Below are 20043 nucleotides of genomic sequence, written 5' to 3'. Positions count from 1 at the left end.
CAACATCCCAGCAGCCCAGCTTTCTGGGAGATTGTATCACTCCGGAGTCATTCTTGTGAGACCTTGGGCTCGGGCGGAGATAAGCCAGAGCCAGCTCCTCACTGCGCTGAGATCTTCACAGGCCGTCATATAGTGTCAAATCCTGTCTAAGAACTCTGAAATATAGACCTATGTCGGGGTTCCAGATTTATTTCCAACATGTGAACTTATGAAAGTCAAGCCTCAATGTTCAAGTCCACGGGGTCGCGTTGATTCCCGCCAGGAGCAGCCCGAATCCCAACGCGGATCCCTGGGAGGGATCTTTGAGAGGCTTGGCGTTATGAGCTGAGATGATCAACCCCAGCATGACGAAGATGGCTGAGATTTAAGCAAGACCCGGTTCAATCGAATGGGACGAAGGAAAGAGCGCACACTCAAGGAGCTAATATACTAACGCGACCATTCTGGTCCGATGATCACGCTTCTCATCCCACGTCAACTCGAACAAACCAGATTTCCGTAAAAGGCACGCGCAGGTTCTCCAGAGCTGCAGCCAAATGCTTTCTATAAGGAGTATTAGATAATTATTGCAGGAAAGCTCAAATTCAATAATAGTTCGACAGCCCGGCCTATGTTTGTGATTCGAAAACCATCAGCAGCCATCGAGTTCCTCCGCAGTAGGCGGGCCGTGGCAGCGATGCTGTGGTTTTGGCTTTCGCGCCGCATGCGGCAGAAAAACAAACCCACTCCTGCAAAGTGACACAAGACTCGTCGCACAACATGCGAGTCGAAAGGCTTTCTTCGACATGCTCTCCTCGGGAGAGACAAGATTGACTGCCCATCTTCAGCTTCTTGTTGGATGTTGGTGTGATTGATCATTCAGCGCGCAGCGTCATTGTGCAGGGAGACCCCATGACCCATGTGGCCGTGGTGGGTGGCGCTGTCGATCATGGCAAATTCACTGGAATTTTGGATAAGCTACCTCAACCCCTCCTCCGCAAACAACGACCTCCGACTGGGCTGAATCAAGCCATACTTGCTGCGTCTCACAACCTTTGCGTTACCAAGAGCTTGGTGCGAGCGCTACACTCACCGCTCCCCGCGTCTTCCTCGATCCGTTGCTACAGTGGCATGACAAAAGTTTGAATCACCGCCCTGAAGACCGCTTACGATATTAAGTTTAGTGAACGTATTCTTGGGTACCTTATTGGCTCAGCAAAAGTGGGGGGACTCAAACTTTTGTCGTGCCACTGTAGCTGCGACGACTCCGCCGAATCTAAAGCTCGTTTGTGGTTCCGCATGACAATCGGAGATCCACTCCCTAATAACGGGTCTCAAGAGTGTCTCAACAGTCACTGAGGCTTTACGCTCTTCCCCTCCCCTATAAATCTCGTTCTTCGCTTCCTAGCTATGTGCGTCAGCCGTCGATAGCCGGCATCTCTAGCTGCTTCTCGGAGGCTGCGATCAAATCCTGGGGGTGGGCAGATGTGAGTTGTTTTCTCGCAGAAATCGCTTGGCTTCGCTAACATTGCATAACGAATTTTAGAGAATACCTGCGCGAGGTTTCTATTCTTGAAGCTCCCGACATATCTCGCCCTCGGACCTTGACCTCTTATTATTCCCATTCTCTCGTGCCATAAAAGCTCTGGCAAGATGGCGACATCCGACAGCCCACCAGCTCGCCCCACGGAGCAAGAGCAAGAAGATACCGGCTCGCCAACACGGTCAGAAAGAAAATGGTGGAAGAAGCTTGGTGCTAAGTCACCCAGTGATAGTAGTTCGAATGCAGAGGACACGAACTACCGTCCTCGGGCAACGTTGGGCATTCTTAGTGATAGGCAAACCGACGAAGTGCCCGGTACGGTTCTTCTACTATCTTCGAACCGGAACGAGCCCCTAGGTTTAAGACATCAACCTCGACGTACTTCAGCCTCTTCGCTACCCTACACCCCGTCCCGCTCATCTTCGCGTGCATCAGCACCTCCGACGAAAAAGACCGCCAATGGAGAGATTGTCCTGAACCCGCAGCCAGACGATTCGAAAAATGATCCCCTTAATTGGCCCATCTGGCGACGCGATGCCGCCTTGATCTCGCTGGGATTTTATTGTTTAATCGGAGGCGGTATGACGCCTGTTCTTGCTGCCGGCTTCCATCAGGTCGCGGACGACTACGACGTGGATACTCAAAAAGTTGCATATACAACTGGTTTGTATATGTTAGGGCTAGGTATAGGCTCGGTAATCATGTCTCCAACTGCTATCCTGTGGGGTAAACGTCCGGTGTACCTCTTGGGTGCAATCCTCTTTATTATCTCCGCTGTGTGGTGCGCTCTATCCCCGAATTACGCTAGCCTAGTTGTGGCTCGCATTTTCCAGGGTATTGCCGTCAGTCCAGTCGAATGCCTACCATCAGCCACGATTGCGGAAATCTATTTCTTACATGAACGCGCATATCGGGTTGGTATTTATACGCTGCTGCTCCTCGGTGGCAAGAACCTTGTTCCTCTTGTCAGTGCGGTCATCATTGAGAGCCTGGGCTGGCGCTGGGTTTTTTGGGTTGTCGCTATTATTGTTGGAGGCTGCCTCATTTCAATCTTCTTCTTCTTACCGGAGACATTCTGGGATCGCACTCCAAGGCCACGTCGACACCGCAACCGACCCAATCTATATCGAAGTGTCACAGACCTGGTAACTCACGGGCTTCACCGAGGTCGTGCAACTGAGGCTTCGCATCACCCTGCGCAAGCGGAAGATGTCCCAGATGTCGCCTCCCACAAACGGACCAAGAAAGGCCATGTAGGGTTCCTCGACACTGATGCCGATCAGGAGAACCCTCATTCAGAGAAACAAGAGTTGCCTGCTGCGTCAGATTCGGCACCTGAGAGGGAAATTCCGTCAATAGTCGCATCTCCAGTTGACGAGCCTTCCTCGTATTTTGAGAAGCCCAACACCCCATCGGCCCCAGCCCCTACTGCAACTAGACCGTCCGACATTGAGTCTGGGAGGCTTTCCTCTCGATCTCCTGCCCGTAGCGAGTCGCTTGAGCCGAGCGCAGGGTTGGCCCTGCCAGTGCAGTACACAAATCGACTTCGTGAGCGGCCAGAGATCCCTTTCGCGTATTACCTGCGGCCATGGAACGGACGGATCTCGCAGGATCACTGGCTACGAGTGGCCGTGCGTCCGTTTATCCTGTTTGCGTATCCAGCTGTTCTCTGGTCGACCGTGGTATATGCGCTTTCCGTCGGATGGCTTATTGTCCTGTCGGAGCTGGTCTCTCATATCTATCAGGACAGTGACTCCTACAACTTCACCCCTCTCCAGACTGGTCTCGTCTATATCTCTCCGTTTGTAGGAGGGTTACTCGGGACAGCCGTGGCAGGAAAGATATCCGATATCATTGTTCGCTACATGACTCGGCGCAACGGTGGCGTCTATGAGCCCGAGTTCCGACTCGTGATGGCTCTTCCGATCGCACTATCAACGACGATAGGTCTTATGGGCTTTGGATGGAGTGCTCAGGAAAGAGATGCGTGGATTGTCCCGACCGTTTTCTTTGGTCTGGTGTCGTTTGGATGCTGCCTAGGCAGCACCACGTCCATTACATTCTGCGTTGATAGCTATCGCCAATATGCTGGAGAAGCGTTGGTTACGTTGAATTGGAGCAAGAGTACGTTTCTTAACACCCAACTTCTGTTGCGGCAGGGCTAACCTTACTGCAGATGTTTTCCATGGTTTGGTCTTCTCTTTGTTTGTTGTCGATTGGATGGAGGCTGAAGGAGCCCGGATGGTATTCGTGGCCCTGGGGGTCATCCAGCTGGGGCTCCTTCTGTTCTCCATCCCAATGTACATTTATGGCAAGCGGGCTCGCATGTGGACTGTTCGGAAGCGACTGATGGAGAGATTTTAGACTCGCATGTCTTGGCGCACTTTCAATTCTGAAGATACAACGCGTGGCGATTATTTTGGTTTGCTTATTATATGCATATATAATCGGTGACGTATCCTATACAAAGACACGCTAGATTGATGATTAATGAGACTATTTGAATGTCGATATCGTGGATGAGATAGAATAATGACTTCTTAGTGTAGCATAAAACACACATCACACATTTTTGGCTGTACGTTTTACTGTCGCCAGCTTCAAGCAACAGAACTAACCTATATCGAAATATATGGTGTACAAGATAAAAGATACAGCCAAGCGAAAGCCGCCACTCTACTACATACAACGTAGGTCATATAAGGCGGAAATGACACCAGTATGCATTATGATGTGGACACAGATCATAAATCAATTATGTTCAGCGATGATTCACCATTGCCTCAGTCCACTATGGGGTAAGGTTGGCTAAAGAGGCGTTTCTAGTTGGCGGATATTTAAGCCGGTGGCATGAAGAATCTGACGGCACAGGAACCTTAGTTCCGTAAGGGGTCTAGCCCAGGGCAATCAAACCGGATTACGTCCTGCCATTGCATTTCCATGATTTTTAACCTCATTCTGGGTCCGATCGAGATGGATGCGATCGGGTCTGCCACAATGCCTTCTTATTGCTCCTGGTGGTCCGGCGGCCATGAATCAGATGCCCGCCGTTTAACAACCGTACCGATACGGTCCCAGGGAAATGCGTGGGGAGGAGCGAGCCGACTTATTCCCGGCTCTTGCCACAGCCCTGTGCTGCATTCCCAGGTTCATTTCCAAGTTTTGGAGGTAAGAGGCCGCGCATGCTCCATCCTTTCATAACCACTTACCACTCCAGTCTGATTTCCAGCTGCCTTGTGTTCAGTCCTCCGTGTTTGACTCAGCCGATCGCTGTCCGCTTTTGACGAGACCCATGAACATTTTCTGACTTTCACGCTTCACGCCTGTCAACCTTGTCACCACCCCATTATCTCAAGCCGCTCGCTGCCCCTCCTATAGCGACTACCACCCAACACTCCCAGAATGGGAAATCAGTAAAAGACCTCATTTTCCCCGACTTTCTTTCAAATCGCTGTTACTCTGAAGTCAACGATCATGACATCGTCACGATCGAGAGACCAGGACCACACTGATGGTCGCCGAGTTCGCGAACTTTACCGCTATTTTCAGCCAGAGCGATCTTTATTCTCGAATAGAGTATTAACTCCCTCCGGAAGCGACCCGGAAACCGCATCACAGACCTTCTTTACCGCCGAAGATTCCACGTTACCTGTTCCTTCGTCACCTGCACTCTCAGCACAACTTGCCGCTACGACGGCGGGCCTTCTCCCCGAGGCTCTCGTCTTGGGTGAATATAATGCGACCTTGACTTCTTTTGCGCAGTTGGCGGCCCTTCGCCTCAACGTGGATCGCGTTTTGATCAGGTATATACATCCTCATCTTCGCATTCCTTTGGCTAACATATGTTCGAATCATAGTGTCTCGGACCGTCAATCGCAATTCATCCTAGCCCAGAGCTCAAAAGAAATTCTTGGTGTGAAGAAGCCGTACGAGTCGGTCGGAGATGAGATGTTCGATGGTTGTTATACTCTTTCCACCACTGCGTGGCCAATGTGCAAGGTATCTTTTTTCACGCATCGCCTTGTTACTGCCGAAGCTGACAGGGTTGAACCTTTCCCCCCCAGAATACGATAAACCTTCCTCCGGCGAACAGAGACCGTGGAGAGTATCATTTCCTCGAAGTCAACGATTTACGTCAAGATAATCGCTACAAATCTTTACCCTTCGTGAAAGCCGATCCTCATTTTCGATTTTACGCTGGAACCCCCCTCACCACCGAGACCAACATCAATATTGGCTGCTTCTTTCTGTTAGACACGAAACCGCATAATGGATTGACGCAGGAGGAGAGGGAGACGCTCGGCTCAATATCAATTTTAATCATGAACTTTCTCAAAGTGAGCCGACAAGCTTCTGAAGGGCGGCGTGCGGCAAGACTTTCTCGAGGCCTTAGCTGCTTCGTCGAGGGTAGCTCCAGCTTTGTGGACTCTATCCATCCCTCGTATGCGGGCAGTGGAGCTGCGTTGCCGAGCACGCCCCCATCTTCTGCTCAACGGGCCAATCACTTATCGGTGGGATCGTCAAACAGCCTCGATGTGCCTTTGAAGAGAACCTACAGCAATGATGCTCAATCCTTCAGTACGGTCTCAGATCTCCGGCCAGATAACGGCGGCTCTTCTAGCCCCCCGACAGCCCTGCCTGAATGGTGGTCAGGAAGTCAGCGCAAAGACCTTAATGGGTTAGATCAATCACATGGCAACTGCTGGGCCTTTAGGAGAGCGGCGAATCTGTTGCGCGAGAGCTTAGAGTTGGAAGACGACGGCGGCGTGGTGTTTCTGGAAGTTGGTAACGCTCCAGCTACCGATTATGATTCTGGGAGTGACTATTCCCCTGAAAATGCGTCACCGGCCTCGGTCCTGGCCATGTCAACCACCGAAGAGCCATTTGCGCCTGGACCAGGATCGGCGATGGTCTCACCCGCCGCCAATCTCGATAGCAGTTTCCTGCAGCAGCTCATACGTCGATACCCTAAAGGAAAACTGTGGTCTTTCCACCGGGATGGTATGCTCTCAAGTTCGGACGACGAGAAGACCAATTCTGTTTCGAAATGTCGTTCAAGAGCGGTAACGACTCCAGAGCTTGCAAAAAGCGGACAAAAGAAATGGAAGTCTTTAGAGAACTCGATGCTGAATCTTCACTTTCCCAACGCGACACAAGTGATCTTTGTTCCTCTCTGGAATCCTGCAAGCTCTCAGTGGTTCGCTGGATGCTTTTGCTGGAATACTGTTGAGACTCAAGTTTTCAGCTCTTCAGTCGAGCTGAGTTCGATACTGGGCTTTGGTTCTTCCATCATGGTCGAACATAGCCGTCTTGAGTCGCTCATTTCAGATCGCCAAAAGGGCGATTTCATCGGTAGTATCTCGTAAGTATTCAACCAGGTTTTTTGATCAACCAACGACAGGGTTGTTGACCGGATTGTCTATTTCAACAGGCATGAACTACGAAGCCCACTTCATGGAATACTAGCAGCGGCAGAGTTCCTAAGCGGCACGAACCTCGATGAATTCCAGGGCTCCTTATTAGAGACGATCAACGCCTGTGGCCGGACCCTTTTGGACACAATGAATCAAGTTCTCGATTTCAGCAAGATCGTCTCGCTGGAGAGAAAGTCTCGCCAACTGAGGGCAAAGAACAAACACTCCCTCTTGGACGTCACGGACGTTTCTTCAGAAGGATTGGATACGGATGTGCCGACTGATCTTGCTCTTCTAGCTGAAGAAGTGGTGGAAGGCGTGTGCCTCGGGCATGCATATAGCCAGAGGTCTTCATCTAACCCAATGAGTCCCACCGCCGACAAGCCGCGGGTGGGCCGCCTCGAACATTCTGGACCTCAAGATGATGTTGAGGTGACTGTCGACATTGTGCAGAATGACTGGCTGTATTACACTCAACCAGGAGCGCTGCGACGTATCATTATGAATATTTTTGGCAATGCCATGAAATATACCGACGCTGGCCGCGTTTCCTTACGCCTTGAAGCGACAGAGTCTTCCGAAGGGCGCCGGAAGCAGCCGGCAGAAGACCTAGTGACATTGACAGTGTCTGACACAGGTAAAGGCATATCCGAAGAATTCCTTCGCGGTCGATTGTATACTCCATTTGCTCAAGAAGACACGCTTGCAGTTGGCACTGGGCTTGGCTTGTCAATAGTCCGGAGTTTGGTGAAAGCATTGCATGGTAGTATCAATGTGCACAGTCGACCCAAGGAAGGAACCATTGTCAAAGTCACCCTACCTCTAACGCGCCCTGGAGATGATGTAGAGGTTATGGGCTCGGCTACAGATGGGGCACAAGTCATCCAGCCTGCTTTGACAAAGCAGGGTGCAAATGACTGCAACATCCTTCGCGACAACCACAGCCCCAGGCGGGCTACCATTCTTGGGCTTAGACCAGCTGAAGCCGCTAAACATCCCATGTGGTCAATAGTTTCTCGGTACGTGACGGATTGGTATGATATGGAGCTGGTCCCTTGGCCGTCGAAAAAACCGGTCGACGTGGTTTTGGCAGACGAGTTCACATTAACCGAGCATCCACTACAAGACTCAGTCACAACCCTTCCAGCGCTTCTCATCATCTGTAGCAGGGTGATCGATTACAATGCTGCACGTTCTCAATGGTCATCACTCGCTGATATCGTCAGCATTATCACTCGCCCATGCGGTCCTCACAAGCTTGCCCGCACCATCCGAAAGTGTCTGGATACACAAACAATCACAAGTCCAAAACAGCACCAAATCGACCTGCCAGAGCGTCCTATCAGAGCCTCGAAGACACTGCTTTCCGAGTCGAATGCAATCCCTGAGGAAAAGGCAAAGGCCTTTGATGATTTGGGCGAGACTCCGGATCTGACTGACGCAACGAGCTCGATTGTGTCGAATTCAGTGAAGTCGACACCATCGCAAAGTACCTCCGAAATGGCAGACTTTATGTCTGTTACCATCGTCCCCCCCTCTCCGCTTGAATCGCCATCTATGACGGCAGCACGCCCAATCAAATCAGATCGTCACCCACGAGTCCTGGTGGTCGACGACAACTCTATCAACCTCAACCTCATGCTTACGTTTATGAAGAAGCGTCAGTTGGCGATTCTCGACTCGGCAGAGAACGGTCAACTTGCGGTCGATGCTGTAGAACGAACACCACAGGGGTATGATTTGATTTTCATGGGTAAGTTTCTCCGCATTCGTCCCAGTCAACTTACCTGGCTCACACATGGGTTGCAGATATTTCCATGCCTGTCATGAACGGGTTCGAAGCTACACGCGCCATCCGCGCTATTGAAAAAGAACGCGGTTCAGAATGTCCCACACCAGCCATCATTATCGCTCTTACGGGGCTGAGTAGTTCACGCGATGAATCTGAAGCTCTTGCCTCGGGTATTGACCTTTTCCTCACGAAGCCAGTTTCTTTCAAGGGTGTCTCTAAACTCCTCGATGACTGGGAGGCACGGACGCTGTCTGATACTATCTCGCCTCTCGCTCCCTGATTCACACATCATGCATATCACGCCACAGGTCCATTGCAATGCGCACGCCTCCGAAATCTGACCTGACATATATCTGCCTTCATACTTTGTCATCCGGTTCTTGTACTAGGTATATCGTGGGTTTCTACTCTAGGAGGCATTTGTTCGTCTTTGGTTCTATTGGGTTACTTCTTGGTGTTTGGTGTTTCTCTGTTTGGGCTTTTTTCAGCTGTCCACAGCTCGTTTCGGTCCGACTTGATCCTCTCTCTTCGTTCCTTTTATGCATGCGATGGGATTGCTCCGTACACGGACTTGAAAGCATGAGTGATACCCCTGTTCGATTTGATACCACATGGCATGATATGATACTGCATATCTATGACGAAATGAAAATATAGAGACAAGACTTGCATTTGTTGCAACATATTCGGAGCTGATTTAGATGGACATGGGCATAGTCGGGTAGATGAATATAAATATCGCATTATCTATAACAATTATGTCTTCTAAATTATGACTTTGTTGCGCTACCTATTAATCATCTGACTCATATCACAATGATATCTAAATCTATATAGAAGCCGCGTTGCCCTGAACATCGTGAATATGAACTTCAAGAACGCTAATATCTCTCCACTAGCCACTTCCGCCGCGTCTTCTCATCCATCGTGCTGAGTTTCTCGCTCTCCGCCCGCTTCACCATGATGTAATTTCTCACTAGATTGGGACCGAGCAGCTCTTGGAGGATTTGGTTAGATGCTAGTGCATCAAGACTCTGGGACAGGGTAGTTGGGAGCTTTGTTGTGATTCCCAGGGCGCTCCGCTCGGCATCGGTGAGGGTTGCTGCGTCATCTATACACCCAAGTTAGCGAAACCTTGATACGTAGTGCCATTCGAGATGGGAGAAGGGGCATACGTCTACAATCCTTAGCAGTGAGCGGTCTATCCTCCTTTACGCCGGCATATCCTGCAGCGAGGAAAGCCGACATTGCGAGGTACATATTAGCCAAGCCGTCCAGGGATTTGATTTCAAAGTGGCCTGGGGAGATCTTGCGGATAGGGGCTTCGCGATTTTGGGTGCCCCAGGCGACCCATTCGCTTCCGGACCAGATGCCCGATTTGACGCGGTCGTAACTTGCGTCGCCGGAGAGGGTGAATGCGACGATGGACTGGTAGTGATGGAGGACGCCAGCAAGAAAGGAGGCTTCTTTAGTCGGTGGGGAGATGGAAATATGTGCGTGGGAGGCTGTGCCGGCGGCGGAGGGATATGGACGAGGATGGAGGGTGGCGCGAAGGCCATGCTGCTCGGCCACGCAAGTGATTATCTGCCTGGCTTTGATGAGGGTGTCTACCGCGGCGACAGGGGAGTCGGGAGGAAGGATGAATTCAAATTGACCGGGAGCGGATTCGGCATGGAACTGTTCGAGATGAATGCCGATAGAGGCGAGGGTCGCAGCAATCTCCTCGAGTAATGGAAGCATGCGGCGGGTTTCACGGGTCATTTGGGACCAGGAGTGGTTTGTGGTAGTTGCACACCAATCCTCTTCACCAGTGGAGGGGTCAGTTGTCGGTCTTAGGAAGACGACTTCAACCTCGAAGCCACAGACGGCTTTGATGTCGAATTCGTCCCGCAATTTATTCGTGATAGTCTGTAGGGTTGTACGTGGACATTCTTCCAGCGGCTCTCCATCGTCCGTCTTCCACCAGGTCATTACAGTGGCGCTTTTAGAATCCAGCCCGACATTCCGGCGAAGAGATGAAAGGTCCGGTATCATGTAAAACTGGCCAGTGGTCGAACCACCGGCGACTGAATCATCCTGCATCATCCACAACACGGCCACACAGATGCCAATACGGCGTTGCCTGCGTGCAATCTTAACAAACTCTAGAATCGGAAACATACGCAGGCGGACTGTTGCAGTATAATCAACAAATTGCATCCATATATACTTGACATCCGGATTGTTCCGGATAAAGACTTGCAGCATGTCAGTTTGTGGCAAGAGAGGGAGTGATTTCACCACAGATAAGGACGATTCGTAGTTGACTTGCTCGTTCAAATCGTATAACCGGCTCGAGTTGTAAAAGAGTACATCAACTGCAGCTTGCTTGGCTTGTTCAATAGTGAAGTCCCCATTTCGGACGTAATCAACAAAGACCTGTGTATACGCAGGGGTTAGCACGTGGTATTTGTGGCAGAGGGAGTTTTGGACCTTTTCAAGAACCTCACGGAATTGCTTATTAGCCAGCCAAAAGGTTTCGGGGAAAAAATGACCGTCCGTACTCCAAAGCAAGCGGGTGGTGGGGACAATCTCTAAACTTTCTCGAATAATGGACTCTTGTGCATCCCGGCTTACCATGGGAAAGACCTCTCCAAGGTCCAAATAGACATTGGGGTAGACACAAGCTAGATAGCCAGCTTCGCGAGTGTAGGGGTAGGATGAGTGCAGCAGAACAAAATCAACCTCAGGATACTGGGCAATAAGAGACTGCAAGTGGGCGGGATTAGATCGTAGCAGGTTGATGTCGTTATCGCCCAAACCAGTATGTAGCTGCAGGGGCTTGTTGGGCTGGGTCGTCTTGGCGGCTTTGAGTAGATTGAGAGTCTGGCGAACAAGCCAGTCGTTCAGCGACTTATCCTCGACCCGGGGAGTGGAGACGGTCGCCGCGGATAGCGTACGAGCAAAGGATCGCAGTAAGGGCTTCGTATCCTCGCCATCGGTTGCCTGGACATCTAGTCCAGTCCGGTAACATATAACTGACTTGAACCCCACAACAGCAGGGTCAGCAATTGCTTCAGAAATCCGAGAAGAAAAGTTCCTAGAAAAGCCCTCCCAAAGAGCTTGGAAAGCCGACGTGTCGAAAGACCGTGAGGGAACAGACCCCTCGCGCACAATTGCAGACAGGACGCTGGCAGCCAGAGCTTCGATGCGCACAATGCGCTTGGTGCGCGATGCGGTGAAGCGATCATGCCAGTCAAAAGACTCAACGTCTTGGTCGCTCAGAAGATCGTCGAGAAGAAGGACATGTGTTCCTTCCAGGCACTGGCGGATTAAGCCCTCGTAGTCATGCTGGACCAATTGGTCTCGGGCCGCCTTTAGCTGGTTCCAGTCGGACGATGAGCACTTGTATAGAGAAGCAAGCTGGACTGCCGCGCGGTGGAACGGTAATGTAGAGGTAGCATTGGTTAGAGCGACACCTTGTGCTTCGGAGACGATCTGCTCAAGAGGATACTTTGTATAGTTGCTGGCAGCAGCACGTGAGAGGATGTTATGAGCGTGGTTGTCGATGAGAGGGTGTATGTGGACAAGTTGACGAAGGGAAGCCAGAGGGTCCATGGCGGACAAGCGCAAAACACGGCAAAATGGAGCAGAAGGAAGAAAAATTAAACTTAAAGGAGCGATATGCTCAATTGAGAAAGGGGGTGGGGGTTGAAAAAAGAGGAAGAGAGTGGGAACGGAGAAGAAGAAGAATGGAGAAGAAGCACGTCAAGCAGAGCTGAGGGTGAGGATGCTCCAGTTGCCTGATTGGGACTCTCATGTCAGCGGAGGTGCCGATCAGCAAATCTACAGAGCAGCCGAGCGGAGTAGCCCGACTTGAGATCCTGAAATCTCACCCTTTCCAGGCGCCCAGGGATCGAATGTCAAATCTACAAAACGGGAATCTTCGACGAGTGCCGCGGAGACGAAATCCGAGGTCGCTCCTAGCGCCATGCAGGCCTGAAGTAACCTGAAGCGCGGAAGGCTCGTCACGGGCCAATAGTACCACGTAGTATATGTAGTCCTGGGTAACCTTGAAGCGAGTCATATGCTGCGAAGAAATAAACAGCTAAGTATCATGACAAAAATATACGAGGTACTTCTCAATTTAGATCCGAGCTTGCTCCCTCGACTTCTGCCTAGTACTGCCCCTCAATCGTAAGCGTCCCTGTCTTGGTCACCAAATACTCGTTCACAGCCACTTCCTTTCCGCTCTCTTTGCCATATCCAGACTCCTTGATACCTCCAAAGGGCGACTCAGCCGCAGAGGAGTTACCTGTGTTCATACCAATCATACCCGCCTCCAAGTTCTCCAGCAGCCTCCACATACGGTCGATGTTCTTGGTAAAGGCATAACTGGCCAGCCCCATGCTAGTGTCGTTGGCCAGCTGGACGGCCTCATCCTCCGTCTCGAAGCGATACAAAGCAGCAATAGGAGCAAATGTCTCTTCACGCGACACCAGCATCTCCTTGGTCATATTCTTCAAAATGGTCGGCTCAAAGAAGTATCCCTCTGTGCCTTCGACCTTCTTGCCACCAAGAATAACTTCCGCTCCGAGGCGTTGCGCATCTTCAACCTGGCTGATAGCCTTATCGATGCTGCGCGGGGTAGTGAGAGGTCCCATGGTGGTACCATCGCGAGCACCATGTCCGACCACTAGCTTGGCAGTCCGCTCCCTGAGCAACTGCGCAAATCTCTCGTAAATTCCTGCCTGTACGTACACCCTGTTGGCCGTAATGCATGCCTGGCCAGCGTGACGCCATTTGAGCGCCATAAGCTGATCCAGTGCCTGGTCAATGTTCGCATCGTCGAACACCAGGAATGGACAGTTTCCACCCAGCTCAAGTGTTACCTTCTTCAGACCATGGGCACAGTGTGACGCGATAAGCTTGCCAATCCTCGTTGACCCAGTAAAAGTAACCTTCTTCACTAGCGGATGCTTACACAGCGCCTCGCTAAGTGGCGGGGTATTTTCCAAGTCCGTTGTAAGCACGTTGAAAACACCAGCAGGGAATCCTGCTTTTTGTGCAAGGTGTGCCAATACTAAGGCCGTCAATGGGGTTTCTGGGCTGGGCTTAACGATCATTGTGCAACCAGCGGCAAAGGCCGCACCAGCTTTCCGCAGAACCATGGCGATTGGGAAATTCCAAGGAACGAGGGCAGCGGCAACACCAATTGGTTGTTTCACAGTGAAGACACGGCGGTTCGGCGCAGCGGGCACAGCGATAGTCCCTTGGATACGCTCTGCTTCGCCAGCGAACCACCAGGTAAAGCCAGTCGCGTAGTCAATTTCGCCATAAGATTCGGCTATTGGCTTCCCTGTCTCATGGGTGAGGATCTTGGCCAGGTCCGTCCTAGCCTCGCGGATAAGGGTGTCCCATTTCAGAAGCCACTGTGCACGTTGACGAGGGTTAACTTTTTTGAACTTCTCAAATGCATCGTGTGCCACTTGCACAGCGGAATCGACATCTTCGGCGGAGTTCGAAGGACAGGACGCCCAGGGAATATCGGTACCAGGGTCTAGCACAAGTCAGTATGCAGACTCCCAAGAAAGTCGCATTAAAGCTTACCGACAACCTCAAACCGTTTTCCACTCTTCGCTGTGACCCAAGAGCCGCCGACAAAGGAATCGAAGTGAAGCAGATCGGGGTTGTCGAGCTAGGACGTTGTTAGTGACGAGATCATGGCTCTAGTATCCTAGGTATTTAAGATGACTTACGTCGAACGGTAATTTATATTCTTGAGCCATTTCCGTTAGCCAGATACACCTGTTTCGATTCTGAGAGAGTTTGGGATTGATGAGAAACGAGAGAAGAGAAACGAACAGAAAGAGGAGAAGAGATTCGGGACCCCGCACCCCTCATATATATCGGCTTCTCGGTCTTCTCGGCGAGTCGGCGGCAGTAAGGTTGGAGCTACAACTTCTCCATTTTACCTCAATTCTCAAAATCCGTTTACTTGCATAGGCTTTAATTTCCTTGTAAAGACAGATGATTTTTCCTTTCGATCGATGGTCAGAAATAGACTGCGGGCTCCAACTCTACTAGTTGCTCTGCGCGGCCTTCCCTCGGGTATCCCTCAGATTGACGTTGATGATTGTGAAGATGGCTGGAACTACTCAGACCAATAGTTGATGCAGGGACGTCCTTCTCCCTGGGCGCTGTGCCCGCCGTGTCCGGACTCCATTCCGGCGGCGCTTCGCCCCCGGTATTTCCAAACACTCGGGCCTTCTCCGCCCACCAGTGCTCCAGATTGTCTGGATCAATTAGCGGCAATCGCGCCCATTCGTTCACAGCTGCTGCTCTCGACAGAGTCGGTTGTGGAGAATCGACGATCTTGAACGACCGAGGCGAGATGGTCCGCAAATAAGCGTATGTACTATATAAAGCCCGTTCTGTGGCTGCTAGTCGGTTTTCCAGATGGGTTATATAGCCTTGGGGAAGGCCGCTCGAAGTGATCGTTAGTAATTTGTCGCGCTTGAGGAATCGTACAGGTACCGTTTTCCACTCTCGGGGTACACGCATCGAGCCGGATCAGCGCACTGTGAACAAACTGGCCTATGCTTGTTGGTATAGGTAAAGGTGAGCTTTGCTTTGGAAACTGACAAAATTCGATCGCACTTTAAGAGTGTCAGTCGCGGCGGTCAGAAAAGGGAATGGAAGGAGAAAGATAGGAGACAAAGACCTTGCATTTCTTCTGTCGACAAGGTTCGCAAGCAATTGGATTCTGCTTCTCTGCCATTTTAACAGGGGAAACAAATGGAAATAAGGAAATAGCAATTAGAAAAATGGGGGCGTTGCTTGACAAGAATTGGGGAGTGAGGATCGTTTTCTGGATTTGCGGGGAAATTTCATTTCAATTAATACAACTACCGGTTGGGAAAATCCAAGCGCCGAGTTTTGACCTCAATCCGGTCCTCTTCTTTTCTTTTGCTTCCGTTTTCCTGCCTCTGCCTGCATGTCTCTTCAACCGACGCCATTGTCGTGACCTATTCATGGACTCTGGCAACTCCAACCATGGCTCCCCTTCCAAACGCCAGAAGCTCACCCCTCGAGCTCACGAACTGGGGGTAATGCGCATGTCCTCCGACAACGGGTCTGCATCCTTCCTAGGCTCATCAAGCGGGATTCATTTCATTCGCGTTGTCTATAATGCCTTCGCCCGCCGGTCGGCCCTTCTGAATCGGCCCAAGCAGCCATCGAAAGATACCCAAGTGCCAGGCGAAGATGACCAGCTGCACCATCAACACCACCAATATCATCCGGACCTGTGGCTGCCTCATGAACTTAAACCCCAGTCACTCGCAACTTTATGTTCTTTTGATAGTCTAGTGCAATGGACCCGAGGCTACTTCCACAATTGGCACCCAATGTTTCCCTTCTGTTCTGGCCCAGGATTCCTCATAATCCTAGAGCACATCAGCCGCGATGGGTACAGCAGTCTCTCTGCAGCAGATGGCATCCTTGTCCGCTCAATCATTTCAATTTCCTTGATGGATCGTCGCCAGGGCAGTTCTCCTTGTTCTCAAATCCCGGTTCCCTCGGCATTGGTCTTTCGTTCTGTCCACCAGGCTATGGAGAGTTTGCATGCTCTCTTTTGCGAGCCACCAACTATTCCGATTCTTCAGGCAGCTTTCAGCGTCCAGCTTTTTCTTACCTCTCTTCTCCGTCTCAATGCCGCCTCGCGCGTCGGCGGTGCCATTATCCGAACGGCCTTCCACCTTGGTCTACACAGGTGTCCTGTGCGCTTTTCAGGTTTCAGTTCGGAAGAGGCCGCTACTCGCCGTCGGCTATTCTGGTCTATTTACTGTCTTGAGCGATACCTCTCTCAGGCGCTGGGTATCCCCCTGGGGATTCGCGATGACGATATCGACGTGTGTTATCCTAACGCGGAGATGCACGGTCCGGCGGCAGAAGAAGGTGTGTCTTACCCCTTTCACCTAAAACCCATTCTCACTTGTGCCCGTTAGATCACAGACTTCGCTTGCTGGGCCACCTCGCTAGATTCGCCCGGGTCCGTGGACGCATCATTGAATTACGCAACAAGTCTATCCTCTACAGAGAGGAGCTCATTGATGCGACTCAAGTTCACGGTGAGCTAACGCAGTGGTGGAATGAAGTCTACGACGACGTCTACCCAGTCGAGCCCGACGAGGGCAATGCACACTCCACGTCCATGATTGCACCATTCCACAGCCTTCTCCTTACAATTTTCCGTCATGAAGCCATCATCGCCATGAATCGCCCGCTGCTGGCAGCCGAGGCGTCTTCCCCTGAATATCGCACCGCATTACAAATATGCATCGAGTCATCACGATCACTATTAACCACACTACGACAATATCTCTCCGACCCGTCCGGATCCTCGATCCCGCTCATATGGCCGTCCTTCACCTGGGCCGTCTGGATGAGCTGCCTAATCCTAATTTACGCCGCTTGGGAAAGCGAATTTCCCGCATCTTTAGCATCGAGGTATCTATCCTTTTTGAAAGCGCCTCCCTACATGATGAAAATAAGCTGACGAAGAGAACAAGATACGCCAAGAACGGCCTCTCCATCCTCGAAAACCTCGCTCGCCGCGGAAACACCTGGCCGCAAACGTGTATCGAAGCCATTCGGGACCTTGATTCTGCCCTCACAGCTCCAGAGCAACAAAATCCAAGCATACTCGACATGACCGGTCCAAAGACCAAAGACAAGAAGTCAGCCACCACAACCTCCGAAGCCATCGACTCTGGCATTCCACTCGGAACACCCCAACACCTCCACCTACAACAACAACAACCACCCCATCCAACTCCAGCACCCGAAGACACACTTCTACAAAGTGCAACCCCCCTACCAACCGCCATCACAGGCAACCAATGGAGCAACTCATCCCTCATTTTCGGAAACCAAGCAATGAACAATCTCGGTACCGGACTGGGCCTCGGTCTCCCGGATTTCTCAATAGGAGGGGACGGAAATGCCACAGGAGGCGAAGAGACATTCGGTATAGGCGATTTATGGAGCCTAGCAGACGGGCCATGGTTGATCCATGAGAGCTTCGATTTCGCGGAGAATTCGAACGTACCATATAATGCTGATTTGGTCTGATGCAAACCTAGCAAGGCTTAACAACGGTTCGCCACTGTATAAAATTTATTGAAGACATGGGTTTGGTAAGTAGCAACGAATATAATCAAAACCGGCGTCGCATTCTCATCTTTCATTCTCATCGTTGTCGCGTGCCCGTGTCGTGTGGCGGAAGTGGACCGGTCGGACAAAGACACGTCCGGACGGACTTTTCTTGCCCGGTGCGGGGGGGGACTCGGGGGTTCAATCGGCGGGCAGCGAGAGAAAAAGTTATTTATACGTCCTATTTCCGGTCTGGAGGAGCCGTGCCTAGGAGAGAAAGAAATATCGCTTCAGATCATACATACGAGTTCTTTTTCTGTCCCTTGCACAAGGAAACCTAGACAATGGCCAAGACATACCGGATCGCCACTATCCCCGCCGACGGCATTGGGCCCGAGGTCATTGATGCTGGCGTCGAAGTTCTCCAGGCGCTGGCTGACAAGCTGCAAAGCTTCAAGCTAGACTTTACGCACCTTGACTGGAGCTCCGAGACTTTCAAGCAGACGGGCAAGTACATTCCTGATGGTGGATTGGAGGAATTGAAGAAACAAGATGCTATTCTGTTTGGAGCTGTGGGAGCGCCTGGTAACACCGCCCCGCCTCTAATATTTGGTTGATAAATGAAGAACTAATGATTGTAGATGTCCCGGATCACATCTCCCTTTGGGGCCTCCGCCTCGCTATCTGCCAGCCCCTCCAGCAATATGCTAACGTGCGCCCCACCCGTGTTCTTCGTGGTACACAGTCGCCTCTCCGCAACTGCAATGTTGGAGACCTCGACTGGGTGATTGTTCGCGAGAACAGTGAAGGAGAGTATGCCGGACAAGGTGGGCGCTCCCACCGTGGACACCCCTGGGAAGTTGCGACTGAGACGGCCATCTTTTCCCGTCACGGTGTGGAACGTATTATGCGCTTCGCTTTCGAGACGGCCGCCAAGAGGCCAAGGAAGCTGTTGACTGTTGTGACCAAGAGCAATGCGCAGCGCAATGGTATGGTTCTATGGGATGAGGTCGCGAACATTGTTGCCAAGGACTTCCCCGAGGTCACCGTTGACAAGATGCTCGTTGACGCCATGACGACGAGAATGGTTCTTAAGCCCGAAAGTCTTGACACAATTGTTGCTAGCAACTTGGTATGTCGCTCGTTCCTTAGGCCGAGCCTTCGAGAGTTGCTGACAGTATTTTAGCACGCTGATATCCTGTCCGATCTTGCTGCTGCCCTCGCTGGATCTATCGGTATCGCGCCCACCTCGAACCTCGACCCAACACGCCAGCACCCGAGTATGTTCGAACCCATCCACGGCTCTGCGTTTGACATTACCGGCAAGGGCGTCGCCAACCCAGTCGCTACATTCTGGACGGCCGCAGAGATGCTAGCCTGGTTGGGCGAGGAAGCCGCCTCAGGAAAACTGATGCAGTGCGTTGAAAAAGTGTGCGAGTCTGGTGTCCTGACAGCAGATCTCGGCGGAACCGCAAAGACCGTCGAAGTGACGGCTGCCGTTGTCGAGGAGATCAAGCGCATGAACTAAGAACGCCCTCTCTTGTATGATATGTCGAAAATGATAGAATATTAGAATGCACAGACTGATGACAAGCCTCAATGTCTTGACCATTTCCACCAAGGCCGTGATCGCTCAACTCGGAGTTCTCGCTCTTTTCGTCTGAGCACCCACTGCTCTCTTTCCTTTAGCGATTCCATGCGGCGGATTTCTCTGCCGCGTTCGGGGAATTGCTCGACAGACAACGATCGTGAGATGCGCTCAGCGAGCTCAACGACTCCAAGAGCGATCGGTACGAGGAGAAGGAGCCCCCATGCGTGGAGTTCATCAGAATACCGCTCTAGTAAACGGTAAAATGATTGTTCCGTCTTCAAAGCATGATTGTAACTTGAAGTAGAGTTCACTTTGGACAGGTTTCTCGTGAGGAACATTCCATGCTCAATTTGCAGGCCGCGATTGGGGTTTGGGGTTAATATTGCGTGTTCGATGAGAGGTTTTTGTTGAGGAGGCGAACTCAAGTCAGAGACAACAGGATGGATGGGAATAGCGAGGGACAAGGAAACGAGGACAAAAAGAACGAAGGCCTTCATGGTGAAGAAAAGGAGGAAATTAACTTGGACGAAGACCCTGAGCTCCTGCATGAGTTAAGCTTCTCCTACACTACTTATACCTGCAACACGGC

General features: G+C 51.3%; 8 protein-coding genes across 8 annotated transcripts; 4 read left to right on the top strand and 4 right to left on the bottom strand.

The window, feature by feature from the left end:
• The first annotated feature begins 1179 nt into the window (after window positions 1-1179).
• Window positions 1180-4033, top strand: BJX68DRAFT_225594 (putative MFS transporter). Its single transcript, XM_071038400.1, has 3 exons — window positions 1180-1466; window positions 1526-3646; window positions 3699-4033. The coding sequence occupies exons 2-3, from the start codon at window positions 1633-1635 to the stop codon at window positions 3884-3886; spliced, it is 2202 nt and encodes a 733-aa protein (XP_070905248.1). The 5' UTR covers window positions 1180-1466; window positions 1526-1632; the 3' UTR covers window positions 3887-4033.
• Window positions 4034-4484: 451 nt separating this feature from the next.
• BJX68DRAFT_225591 (putative sensor histidine kinase/response regulator) lies at window positions 4485-9470 on the top strand. Its single transcript, XM_071038399.1, has 6 exons — window positions 4485-4690; window positions 4752-5325; window positions 5380-5521; window positions 5587-6884; window positions 6954-8689; window positions 8746-9470. The coding sequence occupies exons 2-6, from the start codon at window positions 4997-4999 to the stop codon at window positions 9006-9008; spliced, it is 3768 nt and encodes a 1255-aa protein (XP_070905247.1). The 5' UTR covers window positions 4485-4690; window positions 4752-4996; the 3' UTR covers window positions 9009-9470.
• Window positions 9471-9528: 58 nt separating this feature from the next.
• On the bottom strand, window positions 9529-12658 carry fluG (extracellular developmental signal biosynthesis protein FluG). The gene is made up of 3 exons (XM_071038398.1): window positions 11201-12658; window positions 9904-11146; window positions 9529-9839 (listed from the first exon to the last, which is right to left on the bottom strand). Exons 1-3 carry the CDS (start codon window positions 12323-12325, stop codon window positions 9610-9612), a joined length of 2598 nt encoding a protein of 865 aa, XP_070905246.1. The 5' UTR covers window positions 12326-12658; the 3' UTR covers window positions 9529-9609.
• Window positions 12659-12768: 110 nt separating this feature from the next.
• Window positions 12769-14601, bottom strand: BJX68DRAFT_225576 (NAD-dependent succinate-semialdehyde dehydrogenase). Its single transcript, XM_071038397.1, has 3 exons — window positions 14467-14601; window positions 14318-14405; window positions 12769-14267 (listed from the first exon to the last, which is right to left on the bottom strand). Exons 1-3 carry the CDS (start codon window positions 14494-14496, stop codon window positions 12886-12888), a joined length of 1500 nt encoding a protein of 499 aa, XP_070905245.1. The 5' UTR covers window positions 14497-14601; the 3' UTR covers window positions 12769-12885.
• A 27-nt stretch (window positions 14602-14628) lies between these two features.
• BJX68DRAFT_225573 (Zn(II)2Cys6 transcription factor domain-containing protein) lies at window positions 14629-15563 on the bottom strand. Its single transcript, XM_071038396.1, has 4 exons — window positions 15432-15563; window positions 15353-15366; window positions 15245-15304; window positions 14629-15194 (listed from the first exon to the last, which is right to left on the bottom strand). The coding sequence occupies exons 1-4, from the start codon at window positions 15486-15488 to the stop codon at window positions 14762-14764; spliced, it is 564 nt and encodes a 187-aa protein (XP_070905244.1). The 5' UTR covers window positions 15489-15563; the 3' UTR covers window positions 14629-14761.
• An 80-nt stretch (window positions 15564-15643) lies between these two features.
• Window positions 15644-18025, top strand: BJX68DRAFT_88173 (CeGAL family transcription factor). The gene is made up of 3 exons (XM_071049927.1): window positions 15644-16666; window positions 16717-17218; window positions 17281-18025. Exons 1-3 carry the CDS (start codon window positions 15742-15744, stop codon window positions 17840-17842), a joined length of 1989 nt encoding a protein of 662 aa, XP_070905243.1. The 5' UTR covers window positions 15644-15741; the 3' UTR covers window positions 17843-18025.
• BJX68DRAFT_88174 (putative tartrate dehydrogenase) lies at window positions 18026-19425 on the top strand. The gene is made up of 3 exons (XM_071049928.1): window positions 18026-18448; window positions 18505-18995; window positions 19050-19425. Exons 1-3 carry the CDS (start codon window positions 18208-18210, stop codon window positions 19389-19391), a joined length of 1074 nt encoding a protein of 357 aa, XP_070905242.1. The 5' UTR covers window positions 18026-18207; the 3' UTR covers window positions 19392-19425.
• On the bottom strand, window positions 19255-19997 carry BJX68DRAFT_88168 (uncharacterized protein). The gene has a single exon (XM_071049926.1). The coding sequence runs from the start codon at window positions 19949-19951 to the stop codon at window positions 19460-19462; it is 492 nt and encodes a 163-aa protein (XP_070905241.1). The 5' UTR covers window positions 19952-19997; the 3' UTR covers window positions 19255-19459.
• Between the last annotated feature and the right edge of the window lie 46 nt (window positions 19998-20043).

This window comes from Aspergillus pseudodeflectus (genome assembly GCF_044049435.1).
Source record: "Aspergillus pseudodeflectus strain CBS 756.74 chromosome Unknown BJX68scaffold_2, whole genome shotgun sequence".
Taxonomy (NCBI): domain Eukaryota; kingdom Fungi; phylum Ascomycota; class Eurotiomycetes; order Eurotiales; family Aspergillaceae; genus Aspergillus; species Aspergillus pseudodeflectus.
The sequence above is the reverse complement of the archived record's forward strand: the minus strand, read 5'-3'. Positions and strand labels throughout refer to the sequence as shown.